The 16,184-nt window shown below is 40.2% G+C and overlaps 1 protein-coding gene across 1 annotated transcript; it reads right to left on the reverse strand.

Annotated features, from left to right (window-relative positions):
• Positions 1 to 422: 422 nt before the first annotated feature.
• On the reverse strand, positions 423 to 16,109 carry ACADSB (acyl-CoA dehydrogenase short/branched chain). Its single transcript, XM_032116401.1, has 11 exons — positions 16,017 to 16,109; positions 11,683 to 11,842; positions 11,312 to 11,412; positions 10,628 to 10,834; positions 10,015 to 10,185; positions 9,399 to 9,524; positions 8,922 to 9,014; positions 6,894 to 6,983; positions 5,271 to 5,408; positions 4,363 to 4,462; positions 423 to 3,690 (listed from the first exon to the last, which is right to left on the reverse strand). Exons 1-11 carry the CDS (start codon positions 16,056 to 16,058, stop codon positions 3,620 to 3,622), a joined length of 1,299 nt encoding a protein of 432 aa, XP_031972292.1. The 5' UTR covers positions 16,059 to 16,109; the 3' UTR covers positions 423 to 3,619.
• Between the last annotated feature and the right edge of the window lie 75 nt (positions 16,110 to 16,184).

Consider the following 16,184-nt stretch of genomic DNA (forward strand, 5'->3'; position numbering starts at 1 on the left):
TTTATATTTCTAAATATTTCACCAGAAAAAAACATTACAGTGTACACTGCATGTTCCTTTGAACATTAAACAAGCTATTAGGGAACACCCTGGTTATTTCTAGTTACCCTGAATACATTTTGGTGCTGAGGAAAAGCATTTCTTCAGCTTTTGTGTATCCAATACCAGCTCAGGGAAGTCAGACAGCTGCTTTCAAAGCAGACTGGGCTTCCAATCGAGCTTAGCTTGGTAGAACAACTTGAAATGTGTCTCTCACCAAGAGATTTTCAAGTGGAAATGCAATAACATGTTAATTAGAAAAGTCTTTACACAGCAAAAGGCTCCCAAAGAACAATTACTCTGTAGTTCATGTAAGCCTTTTCTAACACAATCTTTACACGGGGAAAAGAAAATATGAAAGAAAGAACAACAGCATAGAAAACATGATATAAAATGTTGTATTTGAGAATTTCCCAAGTAGTGATTTCTGTGGAAATCTGCCTTGATTACCAACCAGAACAGAACCAGAGAAACCCAAGAGATGACACAGTCGTTTTCTCCTGGTACAAAACCTGGAAGATCTTGTAACAATTTTAAATTACAGTTATTAGAAAACATGACCTGATACACAAGATTAGCATTGTATCAAGCCAAAAATAAAATACAGACACTTTTTAATACATTCTCAATACAGGGCTTTTCTTCTAACCTGGGAAGCTCACACGCAACATTTGATACTGCAGCTGCTGTTCCAGGACAACAGACTGGATGGACTAAGGGTGTAAAAAGGGAAAAGTCACTAAGAAAATACATATTGAGTATATAAAGCAGCTTAAAAGCACAGAAAGCCTCCCAGCACTGCCCACACCAGCTCTGTAGCCTGTGCCCACAGTGGCAAATGCAGAATGGCCATTTATGACCACCCAAAAATGCCTGTCCCAAACCACAACAGGAGCTGGGGAGCACAGGCAGCTCTCAACAGCTCCTGGACAAGAGCACAGCACTTTTCATTCCTACCCCAACATCTGAGTTCAGAGCAGCGACGGAATCAGGCTTGAGGGGAGGAAATAATCCCAGGCTGGATGGGGCTTGGAGAAGCCTGGGATAGCGGAAGGTGTCCCTGCCCATGGCAGGGGGTGGAGCAAGATGGGCTTTAAGGTCCCTTCCAACCCAAACATTCTGTGAGTCTCTTAGTTAACTCTCTCCAGAATCCCAGAGTAGCCAAGGCTCTCCACACAGGTACCGGTCCTTTTAAAACAACAAGGAAAGATACTCAGGGGTTGTAATTGATTTGTGCACATATTCCTCCATAGAATTTTGTATACAAATACAATAGACACATTTTTTTCAAAACTGTGTACAAAATACAGCATACATAACAACAACATGAAATATTTACAGCTGTAACATTAGTTAAAGGCTTGACCTCACTTTACTGAAAAAAAAAAAGCTCATCAGCTACTGTTGAATAGCTGATGAGGATGTTCACGTTGTTTCCTGGACTCAGGCATCCAAGATCAGACTGTGAGGAATCACATTAATCTCATTTTTTCCTGGTTATTTTTTCAAACAGACACCTGACACAGTTCTACACAAAGAGAGAGTCCTTTTGCATAATCCTGGATATCCAGCCCTTACCAGTCCTTCAAAGAGCTTGGCACTTTCCTCCACAAAGGGTTTGTATCTGGCACTGCACTGAATCAGTTAAGCATTGCCAGTCCTCAGTCTCACACAAAACTGCAGATTAGACACAGGCTAAGAGTGTCTCAAACCAGGAGATCACAGCAAAAACTATGAACCAAACCGTGTTTTCTGGGGACACTCATGTGAGCAAAGCAGGTTAAACTTCAGCAGCCAAGGGCTGCCTCACCTTGGCACAATTCAGCACATTAATCAACATTAACTCAAGCATTTTGGAGTGTGGTTATGATCACTTCAGATTAACTCTGTGTTGAGCAGAGTAACTGTAGTTAAATGTCGTGGTGTTTGTAGTGTTAATTCTAATTGAAATTTCCCCAGCTGTTTCAATTCAGCTGAAAGCCTGCAAACAAATCTGAAATGTATTAATAATGATAATGATTAACAATAACATTGCTAGAAGAAAACTCCAGAAATCATCTAGTCTACCTTCCTACTCATTTATTTTTGAAAACCTCAAAGCTCTTGATCAAATTGATATGGGAGGGGCTTCTTTACTGGCATAAGGATAATCACCACAATAATTCTTTGCCCATTAACAGGCAAAGTGTGTATATAGGGGGATTAATTCACTAAAGTAGTTGCCTCCCTTTGAAGTCAGAAAACTTTTTAATAGTGCTTTTCATCCTTGCTTGTTTCTTTGTCTAAGGCACTGCTTGTTTTACAAATCCCACTTGTTAAGTGTCACTTGCCCTGGTTTTGCCAGGAAATCATCTGGGAATCTCAGCCTACGACATTCTAAGCTCCACTCAGAGTGAATCATCAGTGAAAAGCAGGCTTTAAAAATGAGATTCTTCTAAGTCAGCCAAAACCAGAAAACCAATCCTTCCCTCCCCAAAACACTTGAAACAGATTGCCAATTACAGCAATTAGGATGATTTTTCATATATTAAGCTTCCTGTCTCTTGATTATTAGTTAATTAGCTCTCCAGCACTGAAGAGGTTTCTGCTGTAAATAAAATGTCTAATTTTAGAGTAAACAGAGACGAATAAAAAAAGCAAATACTTCCCAACCCCCTGCCCTTTTTGTCTCTCAAGAAGAGAAAAACTGTGCTAGAGAATCACTAACTTCCAGGAGCAAGGAATTCTAGGCTGCAAATTAACAGTTCCTCCCTTTAAAGTTTGTAAAATGCATTGAATGTGGAAAGGCTACTGTGAGGTAGTATCACAGCACTCCCATTACCCAGCTTGTATCTGTCCTTTTGCAGAACTTAAAAAAACTAGAGCTTTTTTAACCCCATTTCAGAAAGATTTCAACTCAACCTTTTATGAAAGGAGAACTATAAATAGGCTCTTAGATTAAAACCCTTACGAGCTGAGAAGGCTGGAAAGGGAGGTGGATATTATCCACCTTTCAGGAGTACAAATTGGGGCTGGAAGGACTTAATTACAAAGATATCCTTAAGAACACACTGCTATAAAGGGCTGCTATAAAAATGACTCCAACTACAGCAGCTCCATCACTCTGCCTGGGAGAGAGGAAACCACCACTTCCCTCTCTCTGCACCCCATGCAGGCAGCACCTCCCAACAACAGCTCCACTCCACACACCAGCTCTGCTGCACGTGGAGAATCCTTCCTCCCAGGTGGATCAACAGAGCCCTTCCCACCAGGCATGCCAGGGATTTGGATTCCTTTGTTTTCACTTTGAAATCTCCAAGCGGAGAAGAACTGCTGGCATGACCTAAGGGAGCTAAATCCAGTGCTTGGAAGTGTCTCAGGCAGAAAGAAGTTTGGATTTGAATGTGGAATTCACCATTACACGTGAATTACTCACTCTCCTGAAACGGGGAATTCATGGTTTCCCCTATGATTTCACTGTGATGATGTATTCTTATTTATGATGCCATTAATGCCTTCTGTAATTACAATAAATGGGTAATTCACAATCAGTGTCCAGGGAAATAATTTTCATATAACAGTCAAGAAAGTTCTTATGGTTTCAGTACTCCTGTGCTAAGAATTTTGCAATTGTGCTCAACTGGATATTTGAAGTTCCTTCATATATTGTACCTGAAATCAGAAGAGAATAAATTAGTGGACTATAAACCCACAGTGAATTTATGAAGAGAGACCAAAATACCATCCTAAAAGTCCAGTTAGAACCTTTACAATTATGAAATGAAGCTTTACTATGCAAGTATTAGTGCCGAATTATAATTATCTATATAATATTACAAATGTTCATATTTTATTATCTGTAACAATTAAAGCACTTTTCAGGCTGGCACCACATAATGCAAAGACATTTTCCTGAAAAGCAATTCTTAAATAGCCAACAACAATGAAGAAGTTCCAAATGCTATTACGATAAAAGCCAAAGGGTAATATTGTTTAAAATGTTAAACTGTTGGCTCCAAGGATTCAAGGAAGCCTTGAAAATAAAATTCCACATAGATTCAGATCTTAAAGCCAAAGAAGGCATTTTCATTTTTTTTTACTGAAATTTCCTTAGTAGAATGGGACACAATGTTTGTGTCTGTATTTTATTGGTATCCAATTAAATATTATAACTAGCCTTGCACGTACATACATTTATACCTAAAGTTTTATATCTGAGCCTTTGAATTAGTGTTGATACAGTCTCAGGGAAAAAATATCCTGGAAAAAAAAGCCAGTCCTTCATCCTCAAACTTTAACAGCACTAATGCTACAAGGGATACTTGTTAAGAAAGTGTCACTCACCTATCTTGCAGTCACGATAGTACTTTTCTATCGGGTAATTTTTGGTGAATCCAACACCTCCCATCCATTCAATACATTTACTGGTTGTCAGTGTTGCAACCTATGAAAAGAGTTTTCAGAGTTACAGGAGTCAACTTCAGGACAGGGGTGGTAAAACTTATACTTTGTAGCTAATTAATAACAAAACAGGGAATAAAGAAGTGACTAGAACAGGAGAGAAGAAGGATGGGTATACTGGTATTCATCTTCAGTAAGCCACTTTAGAATAAAAATTACATTTTTCGAAATCAGAGGACACCAGGAGTTCACTAATTGTTACAGCAATACTTTCTATGCTGCACTCTGCACAAGACCAGCAGTGGTATGCAAGACAGCAATTGCAAAGGGATAGAAGTCATCCAGTTTTGAATCATTTTAAGACTCACAGATGTGACCAGCAGAGCTGAAATGGTCACAAATGAACTCTTTACAGTGTCATTTCTCATGCCACAAAAAGAGATTTCTGATAAAATCAAATCTTATCTAGGTAAGTGCAAGTATTCATTCACTTTCCTCTTTTAGTGTTGTTGTTTGGTTTTAAAAATTTTATTTAGGGGCATGAGCAGCTTACTCCTTGGTGACTTACTTTAGATTCTGTGCATGGACTGAGAAACACAGAATGGTTTGGGTTGGAGTAGATCTTAAAACTCATCTCATTCCAACCCCCCTGCCATGGGCATGAACACCTTCCACTACACCAGGCTGCTCCAAGTCCCATCTGACTTGGCCTCGAACACCTCCAGGGATGTGACAGCCAAGATGAAAGTACATCCAGAGATTCCACAGCAAAGACGAATTATGAATTACACACTGGACAGCAGCTTTCCCAGCAGTGGAATGAAGCCCTGGAGTGAGGGAGATGCAGGTACCTCAGCAGTGAAGTACTTGGCCATGCTGGCCTCCTTGATGGCCGGCCTGCCCGTCTCCGCCAGCCGCGCCGCGTTGTAGGTCAGCAGCCTGGCCGCCTCCAGCTGCGTGGCCACCTGGGCGATCTGGTGCTGCATCCCCTGCAACAGCACCACAGCACTCACACAGAGCCACAGCCCCGCTGGAATTCCCAGCAACAACCATTCTGTCCCCATGGAAATGTGCCTGCACTCTGAAATGAAAATATGGAATCCAGGTGGGACGTAATTCCATGTTACTTCTGTGTTTATTGATAGAGGTTGGGCCACTGAAGTGCTTTCAGGAACTGCACTCCTATTCTCCCCTTCCCTTCTCTTGGATTCAGGAGCACTGGGGTTCATTTTGCCTGACAGGCTGCACAGAAGGTTACCTATTTAAACCCAGGAATATAAAGGAAAATTTTACCCCAATCTTAACATCCTCCTCGGGATTACAAAGACATGAGGAAGTCAGAGCTGCGTTTTCATTCTGCAGCTTTTCATTGAGACAGTAACAAGTCTGGCTCCCTGATGAGCTTAACCAAGGAAGACTTGTAAACAAGTATTCCTTGAATAAAGTGGAGAACTAGCGAGGCAACAACTCCTTCCCATGTCCCAGAGGCACGAGACAAGATTTAGGAGCAGCTTAAAGGTACAGAGGACATGACTGAAGAATGGATTCAAGGGGAAGGAAAGAGGTGATGGAGCTCACATCTGAATGGTATTACGGAAGAATGGGTTTATTTAAGAACACCCAAATATTATGATGATTGAAAATGAACATTTAGTAGTCTAAAACACAATGAAATCTTTCATCTTATTAGAACACTAACACTGTTCCCTCAGATTTGCAGAAATATATAGGCAGGTCAAAATACCAAAATGATTTGGCAATTATAAATTCCATTTCCCATTCAAAAGACGTAGTTCCAATCATTTCCTAGGTATCTATGACTGCTTCCTAAAATTTGCATAAATTATGAGTAGTGCTAATGTTCCTTCTCTTCAGCTGAGATGTAGGTTTCTTTGAACAAGAAAATTACTATAGTAATTACAATTATGTATCTTCCTTATTAAACTATACATCATTTTTGCAACAAAGAGTTCTCTTTCGTCGCAAGAAACAGATATTATAATGAAAACTAAATGTCTTTGTATACCACAGGAAACCTAATAATTCAATCAGTTTTCCTCATCTTTTTATCATTTCTGTTGTCTCCAGAAAAAGCCCTTCCTCTACACCTCAGGAAAGGGTATAAAAACTGGAGCACATTCAGTACAGTGGGATATTAAAATCAGAAGAGAAGGGAGTTCCATGTGTATTATTTTCAAAGAATGTCAGTAAGTTATCAGGCAAAAGGAATATGTCAATAATATTTTAAAGTTTTACATTATTCGTGTGGCAGCTGCAAAGGCACACAGCACTGAACTGACGAATTTTACATGGCAGATGAATGTTCATCCAGAATTTTTTTTGAAAAATTCTTCTCAAATATTGAGGAGGAGAGACATGACACGATTATGCAAATAATAATAGTCATTTTTCTGATTACTGTGGTCACTGCTCCTTTCTTAGAGGAAACATCCCTTGTGTCCATTAACAAGTACCTGGAAATCAAACACGCTTTTCCCAAACTGGACTCTCTCCTTTGTGTAGGGAACGGTACGGTCAAAACAGCCCTGGGCCAGTCCCAACATCTGTAAGGAAAAATAAGGATATGGTCAGTAAAAATTGATTAATTGAATGCACCTAATGGAGATGATAACAGTTGATCTTCTGGTCAGGCAGGTTGATATTCAGGAGAAAAGTTGTTTTCTTCCTACCTAGATATTGCTAAAATTTCTATATAGAATCCTAGGAGCCAGAATTTTACAGTTATCAGACAAATTGAGGTGAGTTTTAATAAGGAAAAGTTTCAGGAACAAACCTATTACATGCCCATTTCTTACCACATGAAAACACTACTACTAATTTTTGAACAATACTTATGGGTCAGCTGTAATTGCAAAACTATTAAGTGTTTCTGGGAAAACTCATAATTGCATGAGAAAATGACTATAAACTGAAGATCTATAGATCTACATTACCCTACTAAAGGAAGAATAATCTGAATGATTAATCAAAATTATTTTCATAATCAAAATAATTTCTCATTTTCTAGAGGACACCAAACTGCCAGAATTAGCAATTTATTTCAGAAGTTAGAAACTTAGTGGAGTGGAAGGAGAGATAACATTTCTTCCACTATCTTCCAACTCTGCAGAACAATTGTAGAAGAATTTAGACCAATTTTGTCTTTCCACAAAGACAAGAGTAGGCAGCTGTCACATCAAGCTGCTTAGAAAAACTACCTTTAATGATGTACAACAGGAAAAAAAAAGATACCTAGGAAAACAATAAAAGAAAATATTGCAGTCTGCTGCTAATCAGCCCCATTATCTGATTTGTTATTTCTTTATATAAACTCATATAAAAGAGCCAAGTACATCAGCTTCAGCACCTCCAACAATATATGCAGCTGCCTTGCACTAAAACCATCTGAAACTGTTTTCAAAGCCACAATTACATTTTATAAGATCTTCATTATTTTTTAAAACTATTACTACTGCAAAACTAAACTCAATACCACAGGGCTTTAGAGCTGCTGTTCTTGTCAAGTCCATTTCTCTTAATTTGAAGGTGTCAAGAAAGCAGTAACTAAGATATAACAACTACCTGACCTTAACTTTTAATTAAGGTGTAACTTGGAGTAATTAAGAGTAAAATCCAGACCATGTATTTTACTGCCAGAGCCTCTATATTATTTATATCTCTGGGAACAATGGGGCCCACAGCCCTTTTTAAATGCCATATCAGACAAAGTTTAATCACAGGTAATCTTTAGAAATGATGGAAAAGACAGCCCAATTATCAGCATAGTGTACTGCCATGTGGAAAGTCTCAATTTCATGCCGATGATTACTTCAAAAATAATTTAAAAAAAAAACCTTATCACAAGCCATTTTATTCTAGGGCTGAACCTGATTCCCACTGAGATCAGCAGCTACCTGAGATTCAAATTGACTTTACAGCAAAATACATTTTGAAACAACTCCAAGGTCAGTAAATATTTTCCCCTAAGATGCCATACAGGGCAATTTTCAAACACAACAATGAAATGGAACAGTTCTGATAGAGAAAATTACATTTATTTTAAAAATAAGTTGACTTTTAAAAATAAGTTGCTGGAAGAACATCAGTCAGTACTAGGTTACATTTGCCAGCCCCACACAATCCCAGTTGGTATAATGCATTTCAGTGTGTTATATTTTCCAAAGTTAGTTTTTTTAATAAAATAAATTTTCACAGTGGAAGACAGGAATGTTGACATAACTCAGTAGCAATAAGTTAACGACCAAAGACAAGCTAATTGCCATTTAATGTTTTCTGAGTCTATTGCTTATGTCACCACGGGAGAATTTTCCCACTGGCAGGTGTTCCTGTCCTCACTGTAACTTTGCTACAGGAACAGTGACATCTAGTGGCAATTGAGCTTTTAATTAAGTATTTTCTAAACAGCTTTAAATACCCCATACATTTCAGTCCAAACTCAAGTTATATCCTGGCTGTGCTCAGTAATAAACCCGATGACCCACCTGTGCAGCAATCCCTATCCTGCCAGTATTGAGCATTCCAACGGCATACTTATATCCTTGTCCAACTTGTCCCAGGATATTGGTCTCAGGAACCTAAAATATAAAACCACCCAATTACTCCTGTTCTATTCTGCTTTGCAACTACTAACAGGGTTCACATATCAATCAGTGTACATATTTTATTAATTGTTCCTCATAAGTGAAGGCATAAAACATAAACCAGACATTTGATTCCTAGGACATCGGATTAGAACATGCCCAGATTCATGTGATTATAAAACTGATGAAAAAAATGCATCAAAATTTAAGAAATTCAACCCCTCTCTAGACTTCTGTGGGAGGAAAATGTTAATATATGCCAAACAATCAGTGTGTCTAAGGGAAAAAAACAGGGAATTTAGTTAATATTCATTCCTTATGTGTGGTCAGGTTCCAGTTGTACCCAAATTTATGCTTTAACAGCTGAACTTACAGTACCTTCACGTTATCAAACGTTACTGGGCAGGTGGAAGATGCTCTGATTCCCAGCTTGTCCTCCTTTTTCCCCACGTGAAGCCCCTCTGTGTTGCGATCCACTATGAAGCAGGTAATTCCCCTGTATCCCTGGGGGGAGTTAAAAATAATCAAAAACCGTTTTTCATACTAATACCACTCAAAATCTACTACCTACATCCACACTGGGGACAAACCTGACACTTGCATATTCAGCTATGTAATTTTTTATTGGATTTACTTTGCTATAGGATACTTTTTAGTTTTCCATTTTGCCTCTTAACAAGAGCAACTTGTCAGCTAAGTCAGAAAGGTTGGAAAAACTTAAGACTGTGAGTCCTGTTACTCAGAACACCACCAGCGCTGTGCTCTTCACCTAAACAACCATGATCCTGCCATTTCTATTTTCCCTGGCTGGATGAATTTATTAAATTGTTCGCCAAGTTCTCAATTTTTGTTGGGAAATATTTTTAAAGGTTTGCAGTCAGCTAGGAAAAGGTGCACAGAGTATTAACCTCTAACATCAGATTATTAATATAAAATCCACAGTTTCATACATCAGCAGCAGTCACTGAAATGCAACAATGCTGTAGCAACTTACTAAGGATGGGTCTGTATTTGCCATGACAAAGAAAACTCCTGCATCTTCTGCTAAGCTAATCCACATCTTTGAGCCATTGATAATGTAGTAGTCTCCTTTCTTTTCAGCTCGAGTCTTCAAGGAAAAAGCATCACTGCCAGACCCAGCCTCCGAAAGACAGAAACTCCCTAGCTGTCGAGGGAAGAGAAAAAGCCAATTTAATTTTCACAAATATAAACAAATCCTACAAGGAAAATACTTATAAACCAGCACAAGTCTCTTAAATTCAAACATTTTAACCTATTGCATTAAAGTAACTGAGCTTCAGCTATGGAGATTAAGAATAGAAACACTGTGTAATTACACATCTCTCAAAGTCAACTGTTTTATGGTTCTTTTCCACAGTAAATTAAATTTTAATGAAACTAATAAGTGCCTTTCCACTTTTACCTCTCAGCTACTGATGACAGGATGTATCTATATCACCACAGATCTCAGCTCTAACCAGTGTTTCAAAGTTCACACATATTTTCCAGAGCTGCAGACACACATTAATCACTGAAAAAAAACCCCACTAACATTACTAAACCATAATATAATTTTAATAGTTAAGTAAAGTAAGACTTTGACTCACTGTATCTTTAGACACCCTGGGCAGGTAAGTTCTCTTTTGTTCTTCTGTTCCATAGGTGGTAAACAACTTATTTGTTAGAGTGTTTTGGAGTTCACACACAAGAGCCACAGCTGGATCAACTTTGGCCAATTCTTCTACCGCCAATATGATTGAAAAAAATGAAGCTCCAGTTCCTCCATATTCTTCCCCAAGCTCAATACTCATCAGCTGAAATGGAAAAGGTGCAAATACATCAATCTGTTGGTTCTGATAGCAGGAAAGGCTAAAATTGAATCTAAGAATGAACATGAGGATATTGGCAATGTAAGTCCTCATGGCTGCCCAGCAAGGCATAGAAGACTCCTGATACTCTTTTCCATCAACACTTGGAGTCATGGCCTTTCCAGCATCCAATTATGCTTAACCAACTAAAAAAAAAGTGAGGGAGGGAAGACAAGGAACTAAAAGATAAGATGAAGTATGTGGTATGGGGGAGATGGAAAAAAATGACAGTAAAAGATGGAGAGAGATAATGCTGTAAAGAAAGTTGTCTTGTGGTTGACAACCCCAAAATTTTTAACGATGCATTAGTTCATTTGAATTTATCCCTCAAACTTTTCACCTAATAATCTGAACAGGGCACAGTTAGAGATTCATAAAATGATGTTACTTTCCAAATAAAAGATTAGGTAAAAGTGTGCAGACCCCTTGTTCAAACAGTCCCTGTATGACGGAATCTTCCATTTTTGCATTCTCATCCATTTTTTGTACAAAAGGTGCAACTCGTTCCTGGGCAAATTTGGTCACTGTAACAAAGAGAAGAAAGAAAACCTGTAAGTATTCCAACAGTCTCCTTTGGGATCAATATAACAGGAATGTGGTGCTTCTGACAGGTTATGCATGTGTTCTGACTACTTGACCCAGACAAGTAGCCCAAGCAAAACAAGGCGTAAAGCACAACTCCCCCAACAATCTCAACATTTGACTAGAAATAAATAATGAAAACAAAATTTTAAGCTACAATATCCCTTCTAGTTAAAACATTTCTGAATTTTAAATACAGATATAATAGCTACCCATGTCTTTCAGCATGGCTTCCTCCTCGGTGAACATCTGAAGTGGAGCACAGGCAAGTCCATCACTGGCTAGATTTGGCTTGAGTTCTGATTTGGAGGACCTAAAAACACGGGGAGAAACCCTCCAAGGAGCCAAGTATGCTGGTATGTGTCTTCTCAGCTGTTGGCAACAAATACAGAAGATGCAAACAGTTAGATTTGTATGCAGACAGCAACATATAACTTTACCCAGTGCTTTTATTCAGTAAATGATTAGGAAATATAACTTATACCCAACGTTTGAAAGCTTTTAAGATATAACATCCCCTATGTCCTAAACAAAAATATGCTTTAATTACTTTTCTCTTAACATCACAGAGTTTTCTTTCTGGGAGTTTACTAATACAATGTTATTCTACAAAGTATGTAAAAACATTAATTTTAGTCAAGTTTGGGGTTTACAGCAAATTGACCCTGCTGTTAGTATTTCTTTTCATAGATGATGCAAGTCTAATGCAATATTCAGAGTGGGGAGTGTATATTTCAATAGAATTAATACTTTCATTAACAAATACGATAAGAGTAAATGTAAAATACACAGAGAATGGCTTTTACAGGCCTGTCAACTTTAATTACTGACTTTAGCTTTCTCCCTGGTTTTCTCGGGACCAGCAATTTTTGTTTCTAAAGCAATTGGACAGCCCCTCATGCGGATTATTGGTATTTTGCTGTGAAAGGGCCTAACTTTTAACTGCACTGTGGATTTCTGTATTCAAACTGAATTCTTATCCACCACTTAATGATTTTCAGAACAAGCACACATTTTGTAGACAAAGCCCTGGCATTTGAATGCTTCTGTAGACTTAATTTCTATACAGTTAAAATCCTACATTAAGTATATTGATAGTGTTAGGTAACTAATAATTAATGTGTTTTATTTGGTTGATTTCTTTTGAAAGAACAGGAAGGAACTAAAACTAAGTGATTTATGCCTATGCTCCCAATTTCTCCACAATAAACAACAATAATTTCAAGAAGCATTAGTTATCCAACCAAAAGAGCAGAGGCATTAGTGAACATTTGACTGTGGGGAATAATCTTAGGAATATATGGCAAAAGTCACAAAAATGAACAGAACAGTCGCTTTTGGGAGGAAGCTACACACAGTGATTGTCAGGACACAGATAATGTGACAGTTTTGTCCCTTGGAGACCTAAAAACTTTGTGTTCAAAGACTTAATTACCTCACAGCAGGCTTTAGAAAGGTAAGTTTGGTATAAAAGCCAATATGCTTTCCAAACAGAGAATTATTTTTAGGATTTTAAAGGAAGTTGTCACGATATGATCTGGCTCCAAAAGTAATGGGCTAGTAGTAGCTAAAAGATATTCCTGAAAAGCAGCACAGCTTGACTGTGTCTGAAAGGAGGCAGGACAGAACAATGGCTCTGCTCTCCCAGCTCCCCAAAGCCAGCCCACTCTGGGGCTGATGCCCACAGATCTGATCTTTGCTACAGATTTCTGTCACTTTTGCTATGTCAGCCTAAAGTGTGGAGACACAAATGTCTTACTATGACAACTGCTGACAGAAACCCCCAGGAGAGACACAGCTGTGCCATGAAGTATATGAAAACATGTCTGCCAACACACATTTTTGGCAGCACTAATTCTTAACCCCAGAGTGAGCAACAGACTGGCTGTGCCCTAAGGAGGCGCCTGTTTAGCTCCCAGAACACAGGGCAATTCCACAATGCACATTGTGATAGCAGCATTCCTCTAAAAACAGCAGAAACTCTGGGGTCAGGAAGTAAAAATTCCTTTGATCCTTCTAATAATTCCCCCTCTTTCATGTTGGCTTTCAACACTTGTCATGTCCCTGGCTGAAGAACTGATGTAAAACACATCGATGAACTCTTGGAGGCAAGAAGCAAAAGTCTACTGTGATAAGGAAACTCTGATTTTAGCACAAACAAAATCACGTGCATAAAAAAAATCCAACCCCAACAACAACAAACAGTAAGAAGTGGTAATAGAGAAAATAAATATTGCTGTGAACATTCAGTGTTCAGTCACATTCAACACCCCTGGTGACATAAAACAACTACTGGTGAGCAGGGCTGAATTACGACTGTAACGTTTGGACGATGAACAATAGCTGCAACACCTTCAAATGATGATGAAGTTACTGGAGTCACTGTGGGTCTTACCAAAAATAAAGAAAACATTGTTTAGTAGAGATTGAATCCAAGGCAACCCCGTTCTGGAAGCAGTCGGCCAGGATTATTTGCAGAACACGCAGCTATGCTGGGGTCACCTGACACCCAGGTGTGCCAACACCCACCTGTGCCAGTGTGTCCTTGGCAAGGTCTGAGAGGGAAAAACCTGAGTATGCACAGGCACATTTCTATTTAACACCGTGCTGCTTCTCGAGCAGTGACAGGCCTGCAAACCACACACACTTCCTGCTCCTTCCACTACTTCATTTCCAAGTACAAAGAAAGGAGCAGTTTTCCTCCATGATGGCATAAATAAGGTGAATCACTGGGAATATAAAATATAAAATCATAGAGTGGTTTGGGTTGGAAGGGACATAAAAGCTCATCCAGTGCTACCCCCTGGAAGTGACACCTTCCACTATTCCAGGTTGCTCCAAGCCCTGTCCAACCTGGCTTTGGACACTTCCAGGGATGGGGTGGCCAGAGATTGATTCTCTGGACAGCCTGTGCCAGGGCCTCACCACATTCACAGCAATCTGGGATCACCTCTCCTGAAACCACCCCAGGCTTTCCCTCCGTCCCATCGCTTTTCCTGCAGCCAACCCGCATTAGAATGGCCGGGAATGGTGTCCCACCACAGCAGGAGAAACAAAGGTTCAGACATTTATCAACCATGGTTTGGTAAGCACTTGTTTGAGACATAAGTGGTGCTGCAGGAGCAAAGGAATATTCCTAACAAGGTCACCTTGAAAAGTTTTAGAACCAATGGGATGCATGCAAGGGATGGGATTTATGCTGGCAACACCCACACAAAGAGCAGCAACTCACAGGTAATACCACAGCAATAATAGACCAGCGTGGAAATCATATTTTAGTTCAACATTTAGATTTAAAAACTAAATAAATAATCAAGCCACTACATTATTGTGTACCTTTTTATTCTTAGAAGCCATGTAGTATCACTAACTTCAGACAGTTATTTAAAGCACATGCACATTACTTAAATCCTTGGATGCTGCTTCCCTGCCTTTTTTTTTTCTCCTCTTCTTTTTCTGCAGGTAGTGATTTATGCTGCTACAGGATTCAGACTGCTTGCCTTACTGAACACATGCATTTGAGAACTGGTTGCTGATAACATTGATTTTTTTCTGTTCATCTCAATTCCTACCTCCACCTCAGCTCTTTAAAAGATCAGTTCTCTTAGCTTCCTTCTTTTATTTTACTATCTAAAACAAGATTTTAATGCTGGGCCTGCCATCAGTGTTAAGACATAAACAGAAAAAGACCACAGCAATGTTTTACTCAGCTCACTTTGCTTGCCTTGACTCCCTCTCTTGTATCCATCCTAGCTGGTTTCCACATAGCTCCTATCTCCCAGCAGAGAAGCTTCCAAATGGGAAGCTTTCCTTCATTTCTGGGGTTGGTTTTCTTTATTTCAATTTAATTCAAGTGCCACGACACACCCACGAGCTGCACGAGAAGGTCCCAGGCCAGCACATCTTCTCACCCTGCACAGCCAAGGCATGCACAGCAAAAACACAGGGTCTCTGCTTGTTTTGATCACACCTCGAGTGCCACGAGTGTGTTTAGGAAACCACAGAATATTCCGAGTTGAAAGGGACCCACAGGGATCATCCAGTTCATGTCCTGGCCCTGCACAGACACCCCAACAATCCCACCCTGGGCATCCCTGGCAGCGCTGTCCAAACGCTCCCGGAGCTCTGGCAGCCTCGGGGCCGTGCCCATTCCCTGAGGAGCCTGGGCAGTGCCCAGCACCCTCTGGGGGAAGAACCTTTCCTGACACATAAGTAAAGGAGACCTCGAAGCACCTCTGCTGCCAGGACGGTGCTGCCTCATCACAACCACTTCACAAGACTTACAAGAACTTTTATTTGCAAGAACTTACCCAACACCGCCCCTCCACACACAAATCCACAGGGCAGAAGGAGAAAAGGGCTTCCCAACCCCCCCCTCACGCCTCGCAGAGCTGCCCCTGGAGCCCCGCACCCCGACAGCTCCCAGCCCCGGAGCCAGAGGCCGCCCGTCACCGGCAGGTTCGGGAGCTGCAGCAGCTCGGTAGGACACGGAGTAGCTCTCCCTCGTCCCCATTCCTCTCGCCCTTGGCCCGCCCTGAGACGTCACCTTCGCACAGCCCCTCAGCCAAGCTCCCGCTGCCGTCGCCATTTTCGTGCCCGCCCCGTGACGTCAGGACCACCTCCCGCGTGACGTCAGAGCCACCGCCCCCGTGACGTCAGAGACAACACCCCCCCCCTGCGCTCCCGCCGGCGCGCGCGGGTCTCGCGAGATTGC

Source organism: Corvus moneduloides, chromosome 8, assembly GCF_009650955.1.
Source record: "Corvus moneduloides isolate bCorMon1 chromosome 8, bCorMon1.pri, whole genome shotgun sequence".
NCBI lineage: Eukaryota > Metazoa > Chordata > Aves > Passeriformes > Corvidae > Corvus > Corvus moneduloides.